The sequence below is a fragment of the Echinops telfairi genome, unplaced genomic scaffold, assembly GCF_000313985.2.
Source record: "Echinops telfairi isolate 266 unplaced genomic scaffold, ASM31398v2 ScPeMD7_7400;HRSCAF=8409, whole genome shotgun sequence".
Classification (NCBI taxonomy): domain Eukaryota; kingdom Metazoa; phylum Chordata; class Mammalia; order Afrosoricida; family Tenrecidae; genus Echinops; species Echinops telfairi.
This window is the reverse complement of record NW_022111300.1, coordinates 60,158,364-60,175,826: the sequence shown is the minus strand read 5'-3', so window position 1 is coordinate 60,175,826 and position 17,463 is coordinate 60,158,364. Positions and strand designations below refer to the sequence as shown.

The 17,463-nt window shown below is 53.0% G+C and overlaps 1 protein-coding gene across 1 annotated transcript in view; it reads right to left on the bottom strand.

Moving 5' to 3' along the window:
* Positions 1–17,463, bottom strand: part of ZNF236 (zinc finger protein 236) — a 44,544-nt gene that overhangs the window by 25,351 nt on the left and 1,730 nt on the right. Inside the window, exons 2-9 of the mRNA XM_030887292.2 lie at positions 11,751–11,893; positions 10,757–10,921; positions 9,148–9,326; positions 7,870–7,994; positions 4,067–4,239; positions 2,098–2,235; positions 1,053–1,256; positions 24–252 (exon numbers count right to left, since the gene is read on the bottom strand). Of these exons, the coding sequence (XP_030743152.1) occupies positions 24–252; positions 1,053–1,256; positions 2,098–2,235; positions 4,067–4,239; positions 7,870–7,994; positions 9,148–9,326; positions 10,757–10,921; positions 11,751–11,777 (1,240 nt within the window). The 5' untranslated portion in view covers positions 11,778–11,893. The remainder of the gene's footprint in view (positions 1–23; positions 253–1,052; positions 1,257–2,097; positions 2,236–4,066; positions 4,240–7,869; positions 7,995–9,147; positions 9,327–10,756; positions 10,922–11,750; positions 11,894–17,463) is intronic.

The following is a 17,463-nucleotide window of genomic DNA, read 5'->3' as shown; positions in this document are numbered from 1 at the left end:
GAGGCCTCGCTCCTCACACTCACCCGGGAGGAAAGGAGACTTCTTCTTCAGGGCCTTCTTGTCTCTCTTGTCCAGCTTTCCCGAGCCCTCGGGCTCCTTCTCCGGCTCATCTTCGGCTGGTTCAGCCTGCTCACTGGACACGGCGCTGAGGACTGGACTTGGGGTCTGGGTTGCGGGAGTCTTGGCATGGCTGGGGTCACTAGGATGAGCTGCAACTGGAATTGAAGACAGCCCACTGTTTTCTAAGGCTTGCTGAGACAGAACAAAACTAAAAGGTTAGAAGGTCCGAGAGCCCACGTCTGCCTACCACAATCAATACAAAGACGCAACGAGCCTTGCCTGCCCCTCTGACCTCCAGGGGGCACTCAGGGGTGGGGCAGGGGCTCCCAGCTCACTCAAGGCGACATCTCGCCCCACAAGGGCACTGTGTGGCAAGCACTTCCGTTCTGCTGTGACGAGAACGCCAAGGTGCCAGTTTGACTGTTAGCAGCCTGACCTGGGTGGGGCATGCAGGCCTCACTCCCCTGCGTCAGGCTGCTGTCTGGGGGGACCAGTGACAGCACACAGGCCCAGGCAGAGCCCGGTGCTCACCACCACAGCGGAGGAGAGGCTGGGGTTTTAGGGACCAACAAGAAGAGCTGGCTCTCTGGATACAAAGCAGCCCCGCCCCTCCCTCAGGACAGTGGGCCCCTTTCCTCCCACCCTCTCCCTGCCTCCCTCCCTGCCCAAGGGCCACATCTGCCTCCTTGGAAGCTAGGGCCAGGAATGGCTCTCTCACGATGGCAGAAGGGTCCAACTGCCTCAAATCATGACTGAGAACAGCAAAGAATGACAAGTGTCTGCAGGGACGGAGACTAGGGCGCTCCCAGAGGATTCAACTCGCTCAGAGACTGGGGTCCCAGCTGTAAGTCTACCGGCTCCCAAGTGGCTCAGGACCCTCCTGCCCTGTCCACAGGGCCCCCCCCCCCCCCACCAAGGCCTGCCCCTACCCTGGGTAAGCCCGCGGGGCCCTGCACCTGGCAGAGGAACCACCTGGTAGGAGGCACCCTCACCTGCAGGATGTCCTGGTTGATGCCCACGGTGATGCTCAGCTGTTGGCCAGGCTGGGGCGATGGGCTGGCATCCCCGGGGCCGGGCTCCGACAGCTCCAGAAGCTGCTGGATGACATCTGTGACGGCCTGTGCGCCCTGCTGGCCGGAGGTGGTCGTGACCTGGGCTTCAGTCGATGGGAGAGGTAAGGTCTGAAAGAGGGTGGCCTGGAACACAGTGACGTCCCATTACACAATGGAAAAGCACACAAGCATGACTTTTTAAAAGGAGGGGTGCACGCGGTGTATGCACATACAACTCTGCCACAGTTACTCAACAGTCAGATAGCACTGGGTGGGGGGAGGGCTGGTAGCGTGATAAACGCTCTGGGGGGCTGTAGCCTCTGATAGTGCAGGAGATACCGTGCTCAGCCACTAACCCAAAGGTGGGCAGTTTGAACCCCGCAGCCTCTCTGCGGGAGAGAGCAACCAGTCTCCTCTAAAGATGAAGCCCCGGAAACCCTAAAAGGCAGCCTTCTCTGTGGCTGGGGCCACCGAGGGCACCAGACAGCAGACTTAAGGGTCCGCTTCCCGCAGAAGCTCAAAAGCCGGGCCAGCGGAAGTGAGGAGTACTCAGAGTGAAATTGTAACTTAAAACGAATGCCACTCTCGGTGAACGGCACCTTCTGTCTGACTGTGATTGGGAGGGACGACATCACTCAGGCTCTCCTACAATGCTATACATTTTGTTCTTTTTGTTAAATCATTTTATTGGGGGTTCATACAACTCTTATCACAATCCATACATATATCAATTGTGTAAAGCACATTTGTACTTTCGTTGCCCTCATCATTCTCAAAACATTTGCTCTCCACTTAAGCCCTTGGCATCAGCTCAAGGGTATACATTTTGAAAAGCCACTGTTTTCTTTCACAAATCAAAGGCAACGGCGATGGTGGCGAGAGCCGAAGCAGACGACAGGTGCCCTCCCCTTCCTGGGCAGGAGGTCAGGGCCTGGGGGCTGCCGGGGCTGAGGGGCAGCTACAGGGCTGATTCAGTTAAACTCACCGTGAGGCCGTGGGCCGCCTCTGCACTGTTGGCCGGCGGCCCGCCCATGTGCATCTTGCTGATGTGCGTATTCAAGCTGCCTAAGCTCTTAAAGACACAGCTGCATTCAGTGCAGTTGTGCGTGGGTCCGTCCTTGACCTTCAGGGTAGGAAGAGAGACATGACTTCAGGGGAGGAGAGCCAGCGCCAATGCCCCACTGTCTCGTCCCCCAGCGTCAGCTCTTCTGGGGCACGGCAGCTCTCCATGGCCACAGGCCTAGCTCTCACACTAGGTCCACACACTGATCTCTGCAGACATCGGTCAAATTGATACGTGAACGAGTCTGCATGCTGTCTTTCTAAATCAACTTAATGTTATTTAGAACAACATAATCACACAACGTTCACCTAAAAATGAAACAGTTACACTGGATATGGGTTTCTTTATAATACTTAACATACCCCATTTGAGTAGCAGGCTCGACCTATCAGGAAGGGTTGCTTGGGTCGGGCGGTATGACAGTCTCTACTGCACTGTCTGCCTTTGCACTTACATTCTGCATTCACACTGCATTGTCTTTACGTCTGACTTTACTTTCTGAGTGCTTTACTACATTTTATTTTATTTATGACTGGAGTGATGCTTTTCATGAATCAAACCAATTTACTGGGATGAATACTTAATTTACGCTCCTGTCAAACTGGCACATATCTGCAGAGCTGGGTGTAGCACACAGCGATTGGACCGCTTAGGAGAAAGTGAATTTGGATACATCTTCTGTCTCGTTAAAGAGCTACGAATCAGCACATGGCGAGAGGCAATGTACAGGGTCTCTGTCATTTTCATTGAGGGAACTGCAGTGTGGCCCAGTGGCGGGGTCCGTGAGCCTGGTGTGGACGAACGGTCTGGGGTAAGATCAGCCGAGGCCCCGCCTTTTCTTCACTTCTAGAAAGTGGAGAGGCTTACATTTCCATCGTTGTCACCTAGTTAACACACTGTGCTCTGCTGAGGTTTTCAATTTCCTCAAACCAACAGTTCAGCGTAGGGCTAATGAGGTATGCCGGGCTGGAGCGTGACCACGCCGAGCAGCTCAGGGCTGAGACACACGGCTTGGAAATCAGAGGCTGATGTAAAATAAACCAAAACACCAAAACTATGAAAACACCAGACCCGTGTGACCTACCGTGAGTGAGGGACACACGGGACAGCGTGGGGAGTGTCTGAATGTGCGGGCTGGCCTGGAGACGGCCCACTCTGAGCCTCACCCAGACAGCCACTCCGGACTGGGGAAGTGGAAGGGCTACACAGCACTGGTGGACACTGTCCGTGGTGCAGTGCTGGACGGAGGTGCGAGCTGCAAACCCCAGGTGAGCAGTCTGCAGGAGGGAGATGAGGGTTTCTACGCCCGTGAGGGGTCAGTCACAGAAGCCCATGGGCAGTGCAGTCTGTCCTTGAGGGTCGCTGTGAGCCAGAATTGACTCTGTCAGGGAGTCTGAGTCTGAGTCACATGACAGACATCAAATACACTGAAGCCACAATCAAGGCACTGGTGCTACTGGAGGTCTGGTCTCCAGGGAGAGGGCCCGTCCCCCAGATCACAGGAAGGCAGCAAGTGCAGAAGCATTTCTAGAGGGTCGAAGCCAAGCAGACCAGTCCAACAAGGGATAAGCCTGGGGGCTGCATGCACAGGAGGGCTCACGAGGGCTCCTGGGGGCAGGGAAATGGCTGCTCCCTCCTGTCGGTGTTGGCACTGATGTTGGCAAGGGCCTCATGGGCGAGATTGGCAACAAAGGTAGCATGGAGAAGGCTTTTTCCCAATCCCATGTGTCTTATGCCTGGAAGATCTGTCTGCGCTTCGCTAGAGGGGCAGGGGTTTCGTGCAGGGACCGTGAAGATGCAAGACAAGGCGCTGCGGTCTCCTGACTCCCTCTCCATGCAGGCGCCCACGAGGCCGACCCAGGGAGGCAGAGCAGACCACGTGACAGCTTACCTCCGAATGAACTCTCTGGACGTGGGACTGCAGGTTCCCTTTCTGAGAAAAGGCAGCAGGGCAGAAGGCGCAGGCGTGGGGCTTTTCACCTGTGTGCTTAATCATGTGCGTCTGAAGCGCCCCCTTCTGGTTAAAGGCCTTTCCACACTCGCTGCATTTAAAGGGCCTTTCACCTGCAGGCAGAGAGAGGGGTGAGCCGGGGCACTGAGGTACTGCAGGGCTGCAGGGGAGGAGAGTGGAAGCTGCCCCCGCTGAAGGCTGGCGGACGAAAAGAGCCTGCTCCAATGGTGGTGAAGGGGCTCAAAATAGAGAAAGGAAAAATAAAAACAAGTTCACTGCCATGGAGTCAGTGCTGACTCAGAGAACCCCTGTGGGTTTGAGATTCGACACCAACTGGTGACGGGAGTAGAAAGTCCGGTCTTTCTCCCTTGAAGCTGCTGGCAGCTTCAAACTGCAGACCATGCGTATCGCAGCCCAACGAGCAAGTCTATGGGGGCCACGTTCCCAGCAGCAGGTTCATACTTTGGTCTCTGTGGCCCAGTTTGGCCTTTCTTGCAATAATATTTCCAACACTTGCACTCTGCCGCTGCACACCTCTCGGCCTGCAGCAGTGAGTGCCAGTGTCTCTCCACGTGTCCTGGGAAAGCTTCAGAGCTGTGACTCAATATCTAGAGGTGACGTGGACCCAGTCCACATGGTCTCTTCCCGCCAGCACTGCAGGAGAGGAGCCGTGTGGCCTGAGAACCAGCCAAGAACAAAGGCCAAGACACGGGGCCAGAACCAGAAGGAGCAACTGTGGGAGCCACAGGCGAAGCCAGGCTGCTCTACTCCCAACACTATCTCTGTGGGCCTCGCCAGGCCACGGAATTACTACTGATATATGCGCGGCTCAGCCGCTCTGGGGACCCTGTGCCTGCCTTCTCTGTCTATAAGGACACCGTGAGCGCCTCTGCCACACTCACAGTCCCACACTGCCATGGGATTCAGATAGATGTACTGCAAGTCTCCACCTTGCTGGGCAGCGTAACGTAAGCCAGCATCCTTTGGTCTCCTTGGGGGTCTGATCTGCTGAGAGAGAAACCTCCACCAAAGCCACTCCTCCGTGCATAAGGGCATACAAGACAAATCCCAGGATGAGCACAGTGGAGCCTGGGGCCTCTGTGTGAAGTGGTGGAGGGGTAAAGGGGTGGAGGCTGAGACCAAAGGCACAAGAGGCCGTGGCCAGAGATGGCAGGGCAGCAAAGGAGCCAGGCAGAGGCCCAAGGCCAAGGTCAGGAGCCCATGAGACAGCAAGAAGGGAAGTTCAGAGACAACATGACCAAGGCAGCACAGCAGGTGGGCCTCCTGGACCACATGGCTGAGACTGGGAGAGAGATTAGGCTCCTGGCTGGGGAGAGGTGCTGTTGTGGACCAAAGACTGTATCCTCACTGTTTACTGATCCTGGTTTGTGGAAACCGTCAACTTCCCTAATGAACCCCAACCATCATGGGTGTCATCTGTGAATTTTGTGTGACTACTGCAAGGAACCCTGGAATCCGGCATGACCGGATGTGCGTGGGGGCAAAGCTGACCTCTGCCTTGTGGCAACAGGGAAGCCAGAGGAGGTCAGCTGCGTCACAAACTTAACTCCCTCCCCTCCTCCCACCACACGCTGACTTGGTGCACAGTCTACTCTTGAATACAAGCCACCTTGTCCCCTGGCACCAAGCCTCGGACGTAGGGTAAAGAGAACTCAGTAGAATGGGAGATCATCGTGCAGCGGCCCCGGGGGAACAGTACTCACAAGACTCCTCAGTCCAGAGTGCAATGTCACAGGGAATGATTGACAATGTTATGCTTTTTTGTTTATGTGGGTTTTTGTTTTCCTGCTTTCAGTTTGTTTTGTTTCTCGGTTTTTTTCCCCTTTGTTTGACTGGTTGATTATTTGCCAGTTGGTTTGCTGCTGGGGATACTGTAATTCTGTCAGAAAATGACTGCCCATGAAAACCTCAGTTGCGCACATTCCATTGGCAAACAGACAAGATTCTGGGCACCTACTTCACTCTAGCCCCCATCCAAGAACAGTTAGTTCTGATAACACGGCCCTGCTCGATGCTCACCCTCATATAATAATCACTGAACATAAGGGTGCTACAGCAAGGTGTGATGAAGAAAGCAGATGGTGCCCAGCTATCAATCGGAATAGTGTCTGGGGTCTTAGAGGCTTGTAATCAAACAAGCAGCCTTCTAAGAGAGGAGTCAACTAAGCCCACATGGAAGCAGCACACCAGCTTGTGTGACCCAAAGATGACATGTACAAAATTCAAATATGATAAAGGAAAAAGTACCGGGGCTTAAACTGTGAACACCCAATTTGTAGAAGGCTATGGAGGGCAGTGGGAGCCCAAAACCCATCTGCAGAGCGTCTAGTCAGATTAAGCCGATGGCAGATCCCCTCCAGCCACAGGCAAAGGTCTGGAACAGCCTTACTGTCAAACACAGATCATCGTAATCCTGATTAGGCTGGATAAAACTTGATTCTAGGCTAGTTTACCTCCCTTTAGACCTAACCTGAATTTGTTCTAAGTGCAAGGATCTCTTGCTTAATCCTGGCTTTTTAAACTGAGATGGATGTCTTTTCTTTCCTGCTCATTGTGGTATCTTTATCTTCAGATTACCACTGTTGTATCCTTACCACTTCCTTTTACTTCTGGTCTCTATTGTTTCTGTTGGGTTCACGTGTTTGTGAAGCCCAGGAGTGGGTGCACACCAATAATAACTGAAGCAAGGATTCGTAAGGGATGTTGGGCTGTGGGGGTGGGATGGGAAGGGTGAGGGGATTTGGGGAGGAATCGGTGAAGGCTGGAAGGGGAGGGAGCACTAGAACTATATGTGGTTACACAGTTCATTTTAAAGGTGATTTAGTCCTGGGGAGGGGGGATGTTCTGAAATTGATTGTGGTAGTTGATTGTATAATTCTTTTTTTTTTTTTCTCATTTCCTACTATCTGTAATATTTTATTTATTTATTTATTTGGTTTTTTAATCTTTTTATTGGGGGCTCATACAACTCTTATCACATTTCATACATACATCAATTGTGTAAAGTGCATTTGTACATTCATTGACCTCATCATTCTCAAAACATTTCCTCTCCACTTAAACCCCCGGCATTAGGTCCTCATTTTTCCCCTCCCTCCCCGCTCCCCCTTCCCTCGTGAGCCCTTGATAATTTATAAATTGTTATTTTGTCATATCTTGCCCTGTCCGACGTCTCCCTTCACCCACTTTTCTGTTGTCCATCCCCCAGGGAGGAGGTCACATGTAGATCCTTGTAATTGGTTCCCCCTTTCCAACCCAGTCTCCCTCTACCCTCCCAGTATCGCCACTCTCACCACTGGTCCTGAAGGGATCATCCGCCCTGGATTCCCTGTGTTTCCAGTTCCTATCTGTACCAGTGTACATCCTCTAGTCTAGCCAGACTTGCAAGGTAGAATTCGTACAACTCTTCTTGACATGATTGAACAATTGAATTGTATGGTGTGGATTATGTGCCAATAAAACTGGGGGGGGAAAGCCAACTCAGGAGCAACTCCAATATGCAGTGGGGGCTCCTCCTGCAAACACCCCAATGCTATCTCAGGACGCCCCCTGACAGCTGGCAGACAGCTTTTTACCAGCTTCAGAGATGAAACCACAGCAAGATTACACAATTCCGTGATGCTGAAACAGAAGAGAAGCCAGGTATGACTAGCTGGCTCCCGGCACACCTATGTGGATCTAAGACAGTCACTCATCTCCCAGGAGAACCTGCACACCCGTACCTGTGTGGATCCTGACGTGGCGTGTCAGCTGGCTGGGCTTTTGAAAGGTCTTCCCACAGTGAGGACAGGAGTACGTGAACCCGCTTCGGTCAATATTCCGGTTATATGACCTTGTACCTGAGACCCTAGGATGAAACAAGGAAGTGCTCATTAAGTGATCATTCTTAGATTACAGTGTCCAATCAAATGGACTTGGAAGTCCAAATGAATGGTCGTCAGAACATGCTTTAATGAAATCGCAGTCCTATAGAGAGCTCAAGCTAGGGACACACACAGACACACACCATCCATACACACAGACAAGGGAGGTTCACGTAACATAAATATTCACATCACATAAACATACACATACACATAAAAAGGGAAATGGGATTTTTGAAGCGTGCATGTAGCTCGCACATATATGGAGGAGTAACCAAAAAAACCCAGTGCTCATTTGTTTTTTTGATGTGAGGGGGATAGTGAATGTGGAGTTCATCCTCCCAGGTCAGACTGTTCATCAAGCTTTCTATTTAGAGGTTCTGAAAAGATTATGTAACAGTGTGCAAGAAAAAAGGCCCGATTTGTGGCAGACGGGAGACCGGTTTTGTCACTAAGACAATGCACCTGCTCACGCAGCCATCTAGTGCACCAGTTTGGGGCAAAACACAGCATGCCTCTATTGCCCCACACATCTAACCTCACTCCATGAAATTTCTTTTTGTTTCTGAGAAAGCAGAGGGGCGTGAAAGGACAGAGAATTGATGAGGAAGAAGAGGTGAAGACAAAAAACGAGGGAGATGCTGTCAGCCATCCAAACAGATGAGTTTGAAAAATGTTTCCAAGAATGAGAGCGCAGATTTGACAAATGTATCGAGTGGAATGGAGAGTACTTTGGTAAGGGTGTTTTGTAAAAAAATTTAAATACATAGCTTTGAAAACAATTCTGGTTTGGGGGGGTACCCCAGCCCCTCAATTCATATATGTAGTTTTACATACATGTACAAGTGTTTCTATATATACATATGCAAGCAGGCCACAGCACAGCAGATTCTGGCTCACAGCAGCCTGTAGGACTCAAGAGAACTCCCCATCAGGGTCCCAAGGCTGTCAATCTTGACAGAAGCAGACTGCCCCATCAAACAGTTCGATCAGCAGCTGACCATTTAACCACTGTGCCACCGGGGCTGTGCCCATGTTGACACACACACATGGATTCATTATCAGGAAACCTGTTCTCTCCGTTTCTAATAAGAGGACCCAGTTCTCGAGCAGAGAGCAGGCCGACACTGGGCACACCTGATCTTGCAGTGCGTCTTCATGTGCTCCTTGAGCTGGGCGGCTGTCTCCAACTCCTTCTTGCAGGCCTTGCAGAGGTGAGTGCGGCGGCTGGCCAGCTCCTGCCGGTGCTCCTCCAGGTGGATGGCCAGCTGGCTTTGCAGTGTGAATTCGTCCCCACACTCGGAGCAGATGAGGTTCTGGGGGAGGAAGGTCCATGTGAGCCAGCATCCCCAGAGCTCAGGAGGGCCACCAGAGCCAGGGGGTGGCCCAGGAGGACCCAGTGCTCCTCTCACAGCCCAAGACACCTGCCCTGAGCATGCACACCCTGATGAGTGAGGGTGTGATGCCCCACCGCCACCGCCGCTCTTTGGTCCCCAGACCTCTGCAAAGGCCACCCCCTCTTCCTCTGTGGGCCAGAGCTCAGTGTCCACACACAAGACCGAGTCCACCCTTGAGGGGCTGCTCTGCAGAGAAGGGTGAGTGTGCGAGTAAGTGTGCACAAGTAAGCCTGGGTGTGTGCCTAAGTGTACGTGAGGGTGCATGTGTACTTATGGGTGTGTGCATGTGTGCACACGTGTACGAGAGCACACGCATGCATGCATGCCTACTGCTCCATCAGGCCTCCTGCCTTGAAGGAGGGGATGTATGCAACAAGCCGCGAGAACATCAGCAGCTAAATTTTATTCCTCAGTGATTTTAAAAGTCTGCTGACTTTTCTGATTTATACCTCTGTTTGGTGTCTTCCTTAACAGTTACGGCTGTGTTTAAATCCATTTTGTGAGGAATATTCTACCAACAACAAAATGCCCTCATCTGATGCAGAACTCAGCACCTGGATCCATCCTGAAGCTGTCAGTGTCCAACCCCGAGGCAATCTTCCTGTACGTCTACAGTTGGGGCCGTTATCGGGGAGCCCCATAGATTCTCTAAGGTTTAAGGGACACTGCAAGAGAGCCCTCATAAATTCTTTGTCTAAGATTTGGGGTCACTGCAGAGGAGCCCCCATAGATTCTCTAAGGCTTGGAGGTCACTGCAGGGGAGCCCCCAGAGATTCTCTTAAGGTTTGGGGGACACTGAGGGTGTACCAAGCACAGTGCTGGCACGCGGCCTGCTCATAGCCCCGCTCCTCCTCAGACTCATCCCAGGAGGCCGGCAGCTCATCGCCTTTGTGTGTGCTCCCAGGCTGAGTGGGAGCTGAGCCTGCTGGCTGTAGAGCTCGGGGGCTCACATCTGGGATCTGCCAGAGGGTCCCGAGGCAGACATCTGTGCCAGGCGGGTCACAAGGTCCTTCCTCCCTTCCTCCAGTCACCACCTAGGTTCCCACACCTTTCACGAAGGCAAGGTTTTAAACTAGGGCTCCCCGATGGCCATCCCTCCTGCCTGAGCCCCCCCTGGGAGGAGATGCTAGTGACCTCACGGGCACACCTGGACACGGATGGCCCGCAGACACAAACATCTGTTCAAACGAACAATCAGAGCAGGGGGGTGGGTTCTGCCAGCCTGAGGTAATGATGGGACCCCCAGAGAGCAGAACGCGTCCTCGGGGGACTAGAGTTGGCTGAGGCTGCAGGGGCAGGGCTTGTCCCAGGAGGCAGAGCTAGGGCTGCAGCTCCTGGCGCAGGGTTACCTCCTCCTTCTCATGCAGCATGATGTGCGCCTTGAGGCTGGCCACCCTGGAGAACTTCTTGTTACACACGGGGCACGTGGGGTCCTCCCCGTTGTGGGTGCATTTGTGCAGCCTCAGGTTGAATTCAACGTTGAAAGTCTGGGGGCACTGGTCACATCGGTGCGGCTGTGTGGAGAGAAGAATACAGAAGCCAATGCCGTAAGCCTCTCAGTGCCTGACGGTGCTGCTGGCCACACTACACCAACATGCACTGGGCAGTCGTCCTGAGGGCCCAGCCACGTACAAGTCACCCTCGGCACCGGGTGTGGGCTTGAGGAAACACGCATGTCTGACCTCAGGCTGAGTGTTCAAACCAGGGCGTGCCCGGCAGTCCCTGGGAGAAAGACCTCTGGAGGGATCTGGAGCAGCACCCTGAAGAGGTGTGTGGGGACTGGCAGTGGTCCAGGGCAGGAGCTAGGAAACCAGCTCCAGGCTGGCAGAGTTCTGGCACCCCGGCTGATGCTGGACCCTCAGCCTGGCCCAGGGTCACTCCGAGTCGGAATTGATTTGATGGCGGTGAGTTTGGCTTTGCGTGAGTAAGCTGAGGAGCCTGGGTGGAGTGGTGGGCTTGCACTGAGCTTCTGAACACAAGGTCAGCAGTTCAAAACCACAAGCCTCTCCAAGGGAGAAAGATGAGGCTATCTGCTCCGTTAGCGTTACAGTCTTGGACACCTGCAAGGACAAGTCTATCTTGTCCTAGAGGTCACTATGATTCAGAATCTTCTAAACGGCAGGGAGTTTTTGGCTAAGTGACTGCAGCCCCAGACTGCAGTGGATGGCTGCAGGGAAGAAAGTCCTAAGCTCTAGTCAAGAGGGCGGTGCCCTCCCGCTCACAAGCACCCCCGCCGCCCAGGGCGCAGGAGCAAGCCCGCCGGACTGTGCATGGTCAGCGTGGACGGGCACGTAAGCACCTGCGCAGACTCAGAGGAGCCCAGCCCGCCCACGCCGCGCCCACCTTGTCATTGCGCTCGTGCTCCTTCATGTGGCGCTGGAACTGGGCCTCTCTGGGGAAGGACAGCAGGCAGATCTCACACTTGTGGAAGGTGGGAACGGGGTCTGCATAATTGGTGTTCTCCGCACTCTGGGTTAAGACGCCGTCTACAAAAGCGCACGAGAAGAGCCGTCAGCAGCCAGCCTTCTTCCTGTCAGCTGCCACGGCCGACCAAATGACAGCAGAGCTTCGCTGCCGTCACGTGCTGAAGGTGGGCACGCTTGCCCATAAGGAGTGAGGACCAGGGAGAGAGATGCCCGCGACTCCAGGCGAAAGGACTGAGAGCGCGCATTCGCTTGGTTAGGGGGAGCGCTGCAAACTGGAACGCGCACAACCCGCACCGAGGCACGCACGGACACGCGCCAACGCCACGGCGGGCACTTTGAAGTCACCACCGGCGCCTGAGACACGAGGCCTCTGGGTCCCGGGACGCCATCGCTCCGCCTCCGTTTCTGAAGTCAACAAGGAAACAAACCTCCACGCGAGTCCATCGTCCGGGGCCTGCTCTGGACCTCTGAAGGAGGAGGCGAAGCCGGCCACGGAGAACCGCCTTCGGCTCCCTCCGTGGTGGGCGAGGGAGGGCTGGGGAAGGGCGGCGGTAAGCCCCGCCCTCGAGCGGCCAGGCGCTGAGATGGGTGCATGCAGGACTGGATCACGCTGGAGACAAACCGATGCCCGAGCATGGAGAATGGCAGAAAGGGTGCCACTCGTCGCAGAGAGCGCGCGGCAGAAGCGAGCACGCCCGCGTCCCGCACGGTGGCGGGAACTTCCGGACTCGCTGCACGTGCGGCTCTCTTGCACCAGCTGCGGGGCGGCAGGAAAGTGGGCGCCGGTGGGGCGCCGGCAGGGGCTTCCGGGGCTCAGGCCGCAGTCGCAGGTATCTGCAGGCTGGGCGCTGCTCGGAGCCTTGAGCTAGTGGCCCGGGCTAGGCCACTAACCGGAGGGCGGGGTTGGAGCCCGCCCACCACCCAGGAGCGAGGCCTGGAGGTCTGCTGTCAGAAACGTGCAGAGCTGGGCGAGCGCCGCCGGCTCTACTTGTACTGTGAGGTGCCGAGCAGGGACACAGACTTGACTGCAACCATCCCCTCACCTACGGTGGCGTCCCCAGGCTAGAAGGGGGCTGGGGCAAGAGAAAAGCCCCGCCCCCCACCCTCGCCCAGTCAGCTTCAAAAACATTGTGGGGGAGCCTGGAGAGAGAGAAACCCAGTCCCAAAGAAATGCTAATGTACGTTCTTCAGAGAAACTGCGACTCTGCTCATATGCAAAACGAGTCTCCTTTGGAAAAAGCATCACTTGTTAGTCGTCTCCTGCTAGGGGAGCCCGAGGGCCCGGCGTGTGTTAAGCTTTGGACTGTGCACTGGAAGGTTGGAGGTGTGGGCCCACAGCAGCAGCTCGGTGGGGCAAAGCTGTGTAAAGACATCCAGCCTCGGAAGCCCTCCAGGGAGACCTAATGCCCCACGGTGTTCCTGTAAGGAGAGCAGTGGGTTTGTGCTCTTTTCAGCTGTAGCCATCTTTTATTCAAAGACTATTGGAGGTTGCTTCAAACAGTGTATAGGAAAACAGAATAGATGAAAAGATCATGGAATCTTCCCGTGAACTTTGAAGTACCCTCTGCTTTCCAAAACCTCTGCACTAAACGAATGGCAGAGGTTCTCTGGCTCCCAGCACCCACATGAAATGACTGTGACCACATCGATTAGTATACAGGTATCTGCCCACTCAATGGCCACTTGGACAACATCTGAGGACCAACAAGTTTGTTGTTGTCATCGTCGTCTCCGTTGTCATAAGGGAAAGCAGCTCTCCTATCATCTCCTGCTGACGGTTTTTGAAGACCCCCAGCCCCTGCAGCACTGGACAAGGAAAGACGGCAGGCCGGAGAGGCAGGGAGCGTGGCTCTCAGGCGCTGTGACCTGGAAAGGGGCACAGAGGAATGTTTTTCCCATCATGGCAGCACCGCCTCATTCTCTGAAGATTGCAAGGCTGTCCTTTGAGAAATCTTACCCCATCTAGCCTACACCCCTCTCTTGCCCCTTCAGACTTCTTTCTGTTCCCCAAATTCAAAGAACAAGTAAAAGGAACATAATGTGAGTCCCTCGAAGGCTAAAGCTGTCATTAAAAGCCGGTGCCAAGCTAAGGGCACAGATTCTCTGGGGAAGGCTCAGAGGGCTGAAAACCCGCCTCCTGAAGAGTCAGATCCAGATGGAGGGGTGTCAAGAAACAGTAGCCTTGCATTTTTATTTTTGTGCCTCCTGAAAGTCCCTGTGATGCAGCAGCAAGACTTTGACTTAGCTTTGTCCAGTCAGTGGAGACAACTACAACGAACGCTCACACACATTAACTAACCCCTGAGAGATCACTCTGTCTGGGTTTAATATTCTAAGAACTTTAGCCTCATGGGATAACTTGGTCAATTGGCATAAACTAGTTCACAAAGCTCATGTGAGGTGAGTAGCACCTGGGGCCTTAAGCACTTGCGAGTGGCCCTCTCAGATACACCTGTTGGTCTCTAGCTATCAGTCCCCCCAAGAATAAGGACACCAAAATCTGAGCAGAGGCAAGTCTTCAAGATTGACAGCCTGTACAGCCGTGACCCCATCGACCCTGAGACCAGAAGGAGTAGATGGTGCTGAACTCCCACCACAACCAGAGTCACATATAGAATGAGAGAAAAACGTAGGGCAAAATTCAAATTCCTAGAAAAGGCCAGGCAAACTCGACTGGGTGTCATCAGAGGGTGCCCTGAGACACTTTTTAAACCTTACACCCAAACTATCATCCCGAGACTACCTCTTTTAGCAAGATAGCAGAAGGGGCACACAAAGTATATACCTATGAGAACGGCACTGTAGCTGAAAAAACCACCCACAGTCACCAAGGAAGCAGCACTTCTGTAAAGCAAGGTGACTTCCTCTGGCCGTGGTGGCCTGAGGTGACTAGCCAAAATGTTCATTCCTCACAATATCTGGCAAATCAGAAGGTTCAAATCTCTGGGTGCATTTTAAGAACATGGGTGAAAGCACCCAGGCCATCGAGGCTATGCACATCCAAAAGGCCACCAAATATCTAGAAGATGCCCCTTTGCAGGAGCTGAGTATGAAGTGGGTAGGTGTGCCCAGGTCAAGCAGTGGAGTTGGGCACAGGGTTGGGTCAAGCAGTGGAGTTGGGCACAGGGTTGGTGTCCCAAAGAGTGCTGAATGTTTGCTGTGCATGCTTGGAAATACAAAGGCAATGCTGAACTGCAGGGTTTAAATGTGGGTGAACAAAGTCCCCAAGATGCACCACTGCACTTACAGAGCTCATGGTCAGATCCACCCATCCATGAGCTCCCGCGGCGACAGTGACATGATCCTCCCTGAAAAGGAACCCGTTGTTCCTACACCACTGGAGACTCCATCAAAGAATAAGATAGCCCAGAAGATACTGATGAAGCAAAGACCTTTGGCTCAAGAGTGAATTAAGCTTAAAATAAAAGCTGATAGAAGTATAAATAAGTAAACTACGCAAAGATGAGAAGCTATGGTGACAGGGATTTAGAGTCCGAGAAACAAACCACTGGAACACATTGTGTGAAATCTGTCTAATGTCACTGCACGATCTGTGTAGAAACTCAGACAAGACACTGTCTCGTGCTTTCAGCCAACACACAAATGGCTTAAAGTGATTTTCATGTGCATATCAAGAAGAGACTCGGGGAGGGAGGCGATCAGCTGCTTCAGTGCGAAGCTGAGCTGAGCATCTCCTTGCCAGCCACGGGCTGCCAGAAATTCACTGAAGTGGAAGATGAAGGCAAACTCTGCCCACAACTTTGACGCGAAGCCACAGAAGTGGTCACAGAAGTCGCCAAGGCACTGGGCGATGAATGGAAGCGTGATACCATCCGCATCAGTGGGGTAACAACAAGCAAGGGTTTCCCATGAAGCACGGTGTCTTGACCCATCTGCTGTTGGGGAAGGGGTACTCCTGTTACAGACCAAGAGAACTGGGGGCAGGATGTGCAAGCCCATCCGGGGCTGCACTGTGGATGCCAATCCGAGCACTCTCAACTTCATTATTGTAAAAAAAAAAAAAAAAAAGCGCATGCACGCGCGTGCTTGAGAAGGATGTCCCAGGACTGACTGCTACAACTGTGCCTCGTGGCTGGCGGCACAAAAGAGCGAGCAGAATCCACAAACTCTTCAATCTCTCTAAAGAAGGTGATGTCTGCCAGTGTGGCGTGAGGAAGCCCCTCAAAAAAGAAGGCTGGAAACCAAAGCACCTAGGAGTCAATGCCTCGTGACTCCAAGGTCCTGAAGCACAAGCACTGGCATATCACCCTTAAGAAACAGTGCACCAAGGACAAGGAGGAGAGGGGGCTTCCGGATCTACCAAGCTTTTGGCCAAGAGAATGGAGGAGGCCAAGAAAAACATCAGGAACAGATTGCCCAGAGATGGGGGCTGTCCTTGCTGAGAGCTTCCACCTCTGAGTCTGAGTCCAGTCAAAAATAAAATAGCTTTCTAAGAGCCTCAAATATATAAGCTCCTCTATTTTTAAAACGTGATTTCAAAAAATAAACCTAAGAAGTAGAAAGATATAATGAAAAGAAAAAAATCAGAAAAATGCAAAATAAATATGAGTTGAATTATAAACAAAACCTTAACTCTTGGAAGTAATAAAACTGATAAACCTAAAAGGGGATTAAAAAAAAAAAGAAAGAAAACCCAGTTTACAATGTCAGGGGAAAGCCGGGCCCTCCCCGCAAAGGCTCAGACAAGGAGGGGCATGGCCAGGGGAAGCCCACACCGCCCGCCCTGTGGTGCGGGGGTTCCACCCTGCAGCAGGAAGGTGGGGCAGTCCGCCTCTGTGTAGGAAGAGCACATCCCTAGAAGCCTTAGGGGCCAGTTCTCCTGGCGGGACAGGGTTGCTGTGAGTTGAAATGGGCGGCCGCCACAAGGGTTGTTCGTTTAAGTTTCATTAACAATGTTATGCTAAAGAAACATGAAACTTAAAGGAATTCTTAGAAAAACAAAACTTGTCAAAACTAATATCACTGAGCAATGAGACGAGCACAAGACCAATAGAAATCTGGAGTTCTATAGCTACTGAAAAACAAAAACACTAAATTGGCATTTATAAATGCTCCCTAAAGAAGTTTCAACATCCAGAAGATTTCTGCGGAGGACCCCGAAACCTGCAGACACCTTTCGATTCTGAACTGAGCCCACCTCCAGGATAGGCCCATGAAGTGACAGGATGCTGGCAGGAGCGTGCCCTCAGAAGAATCAACCACAGGGTTAGAGCAGAAGGACAGCATTTGCCCCAAACCCAAGCTGAGGGCTGGCTGGGCAGGAAAGAGGACATAGGTAGCCAGGAAGCCCCCCAGGGTGGGGGCGGGGAGGGGGGGAGATGATGTGGGAAGAGGGCTGTGACACTTCGGGATGGTAACCAGCGTCAAAGACATGTGCAGACTCTTGAACGGGAAACTGCTGTGCAACTCAGTGTTGAAGCTCCCTGCTTCAGGCCTTCCCTTCTCCACGAGAGGACAAGGAAGGAGTTCAATGACAGAGCAAAGGGACCATGTATTCTGACTCCCAGGGACCCTGCAGAGCAGGAAGAAAACCTGGTTCCATCCAAGGCTGTACATTTTCACAGGAGCAGACAGCAGCCCCACGCCTAGCCCACTGCACCACCAGAGCC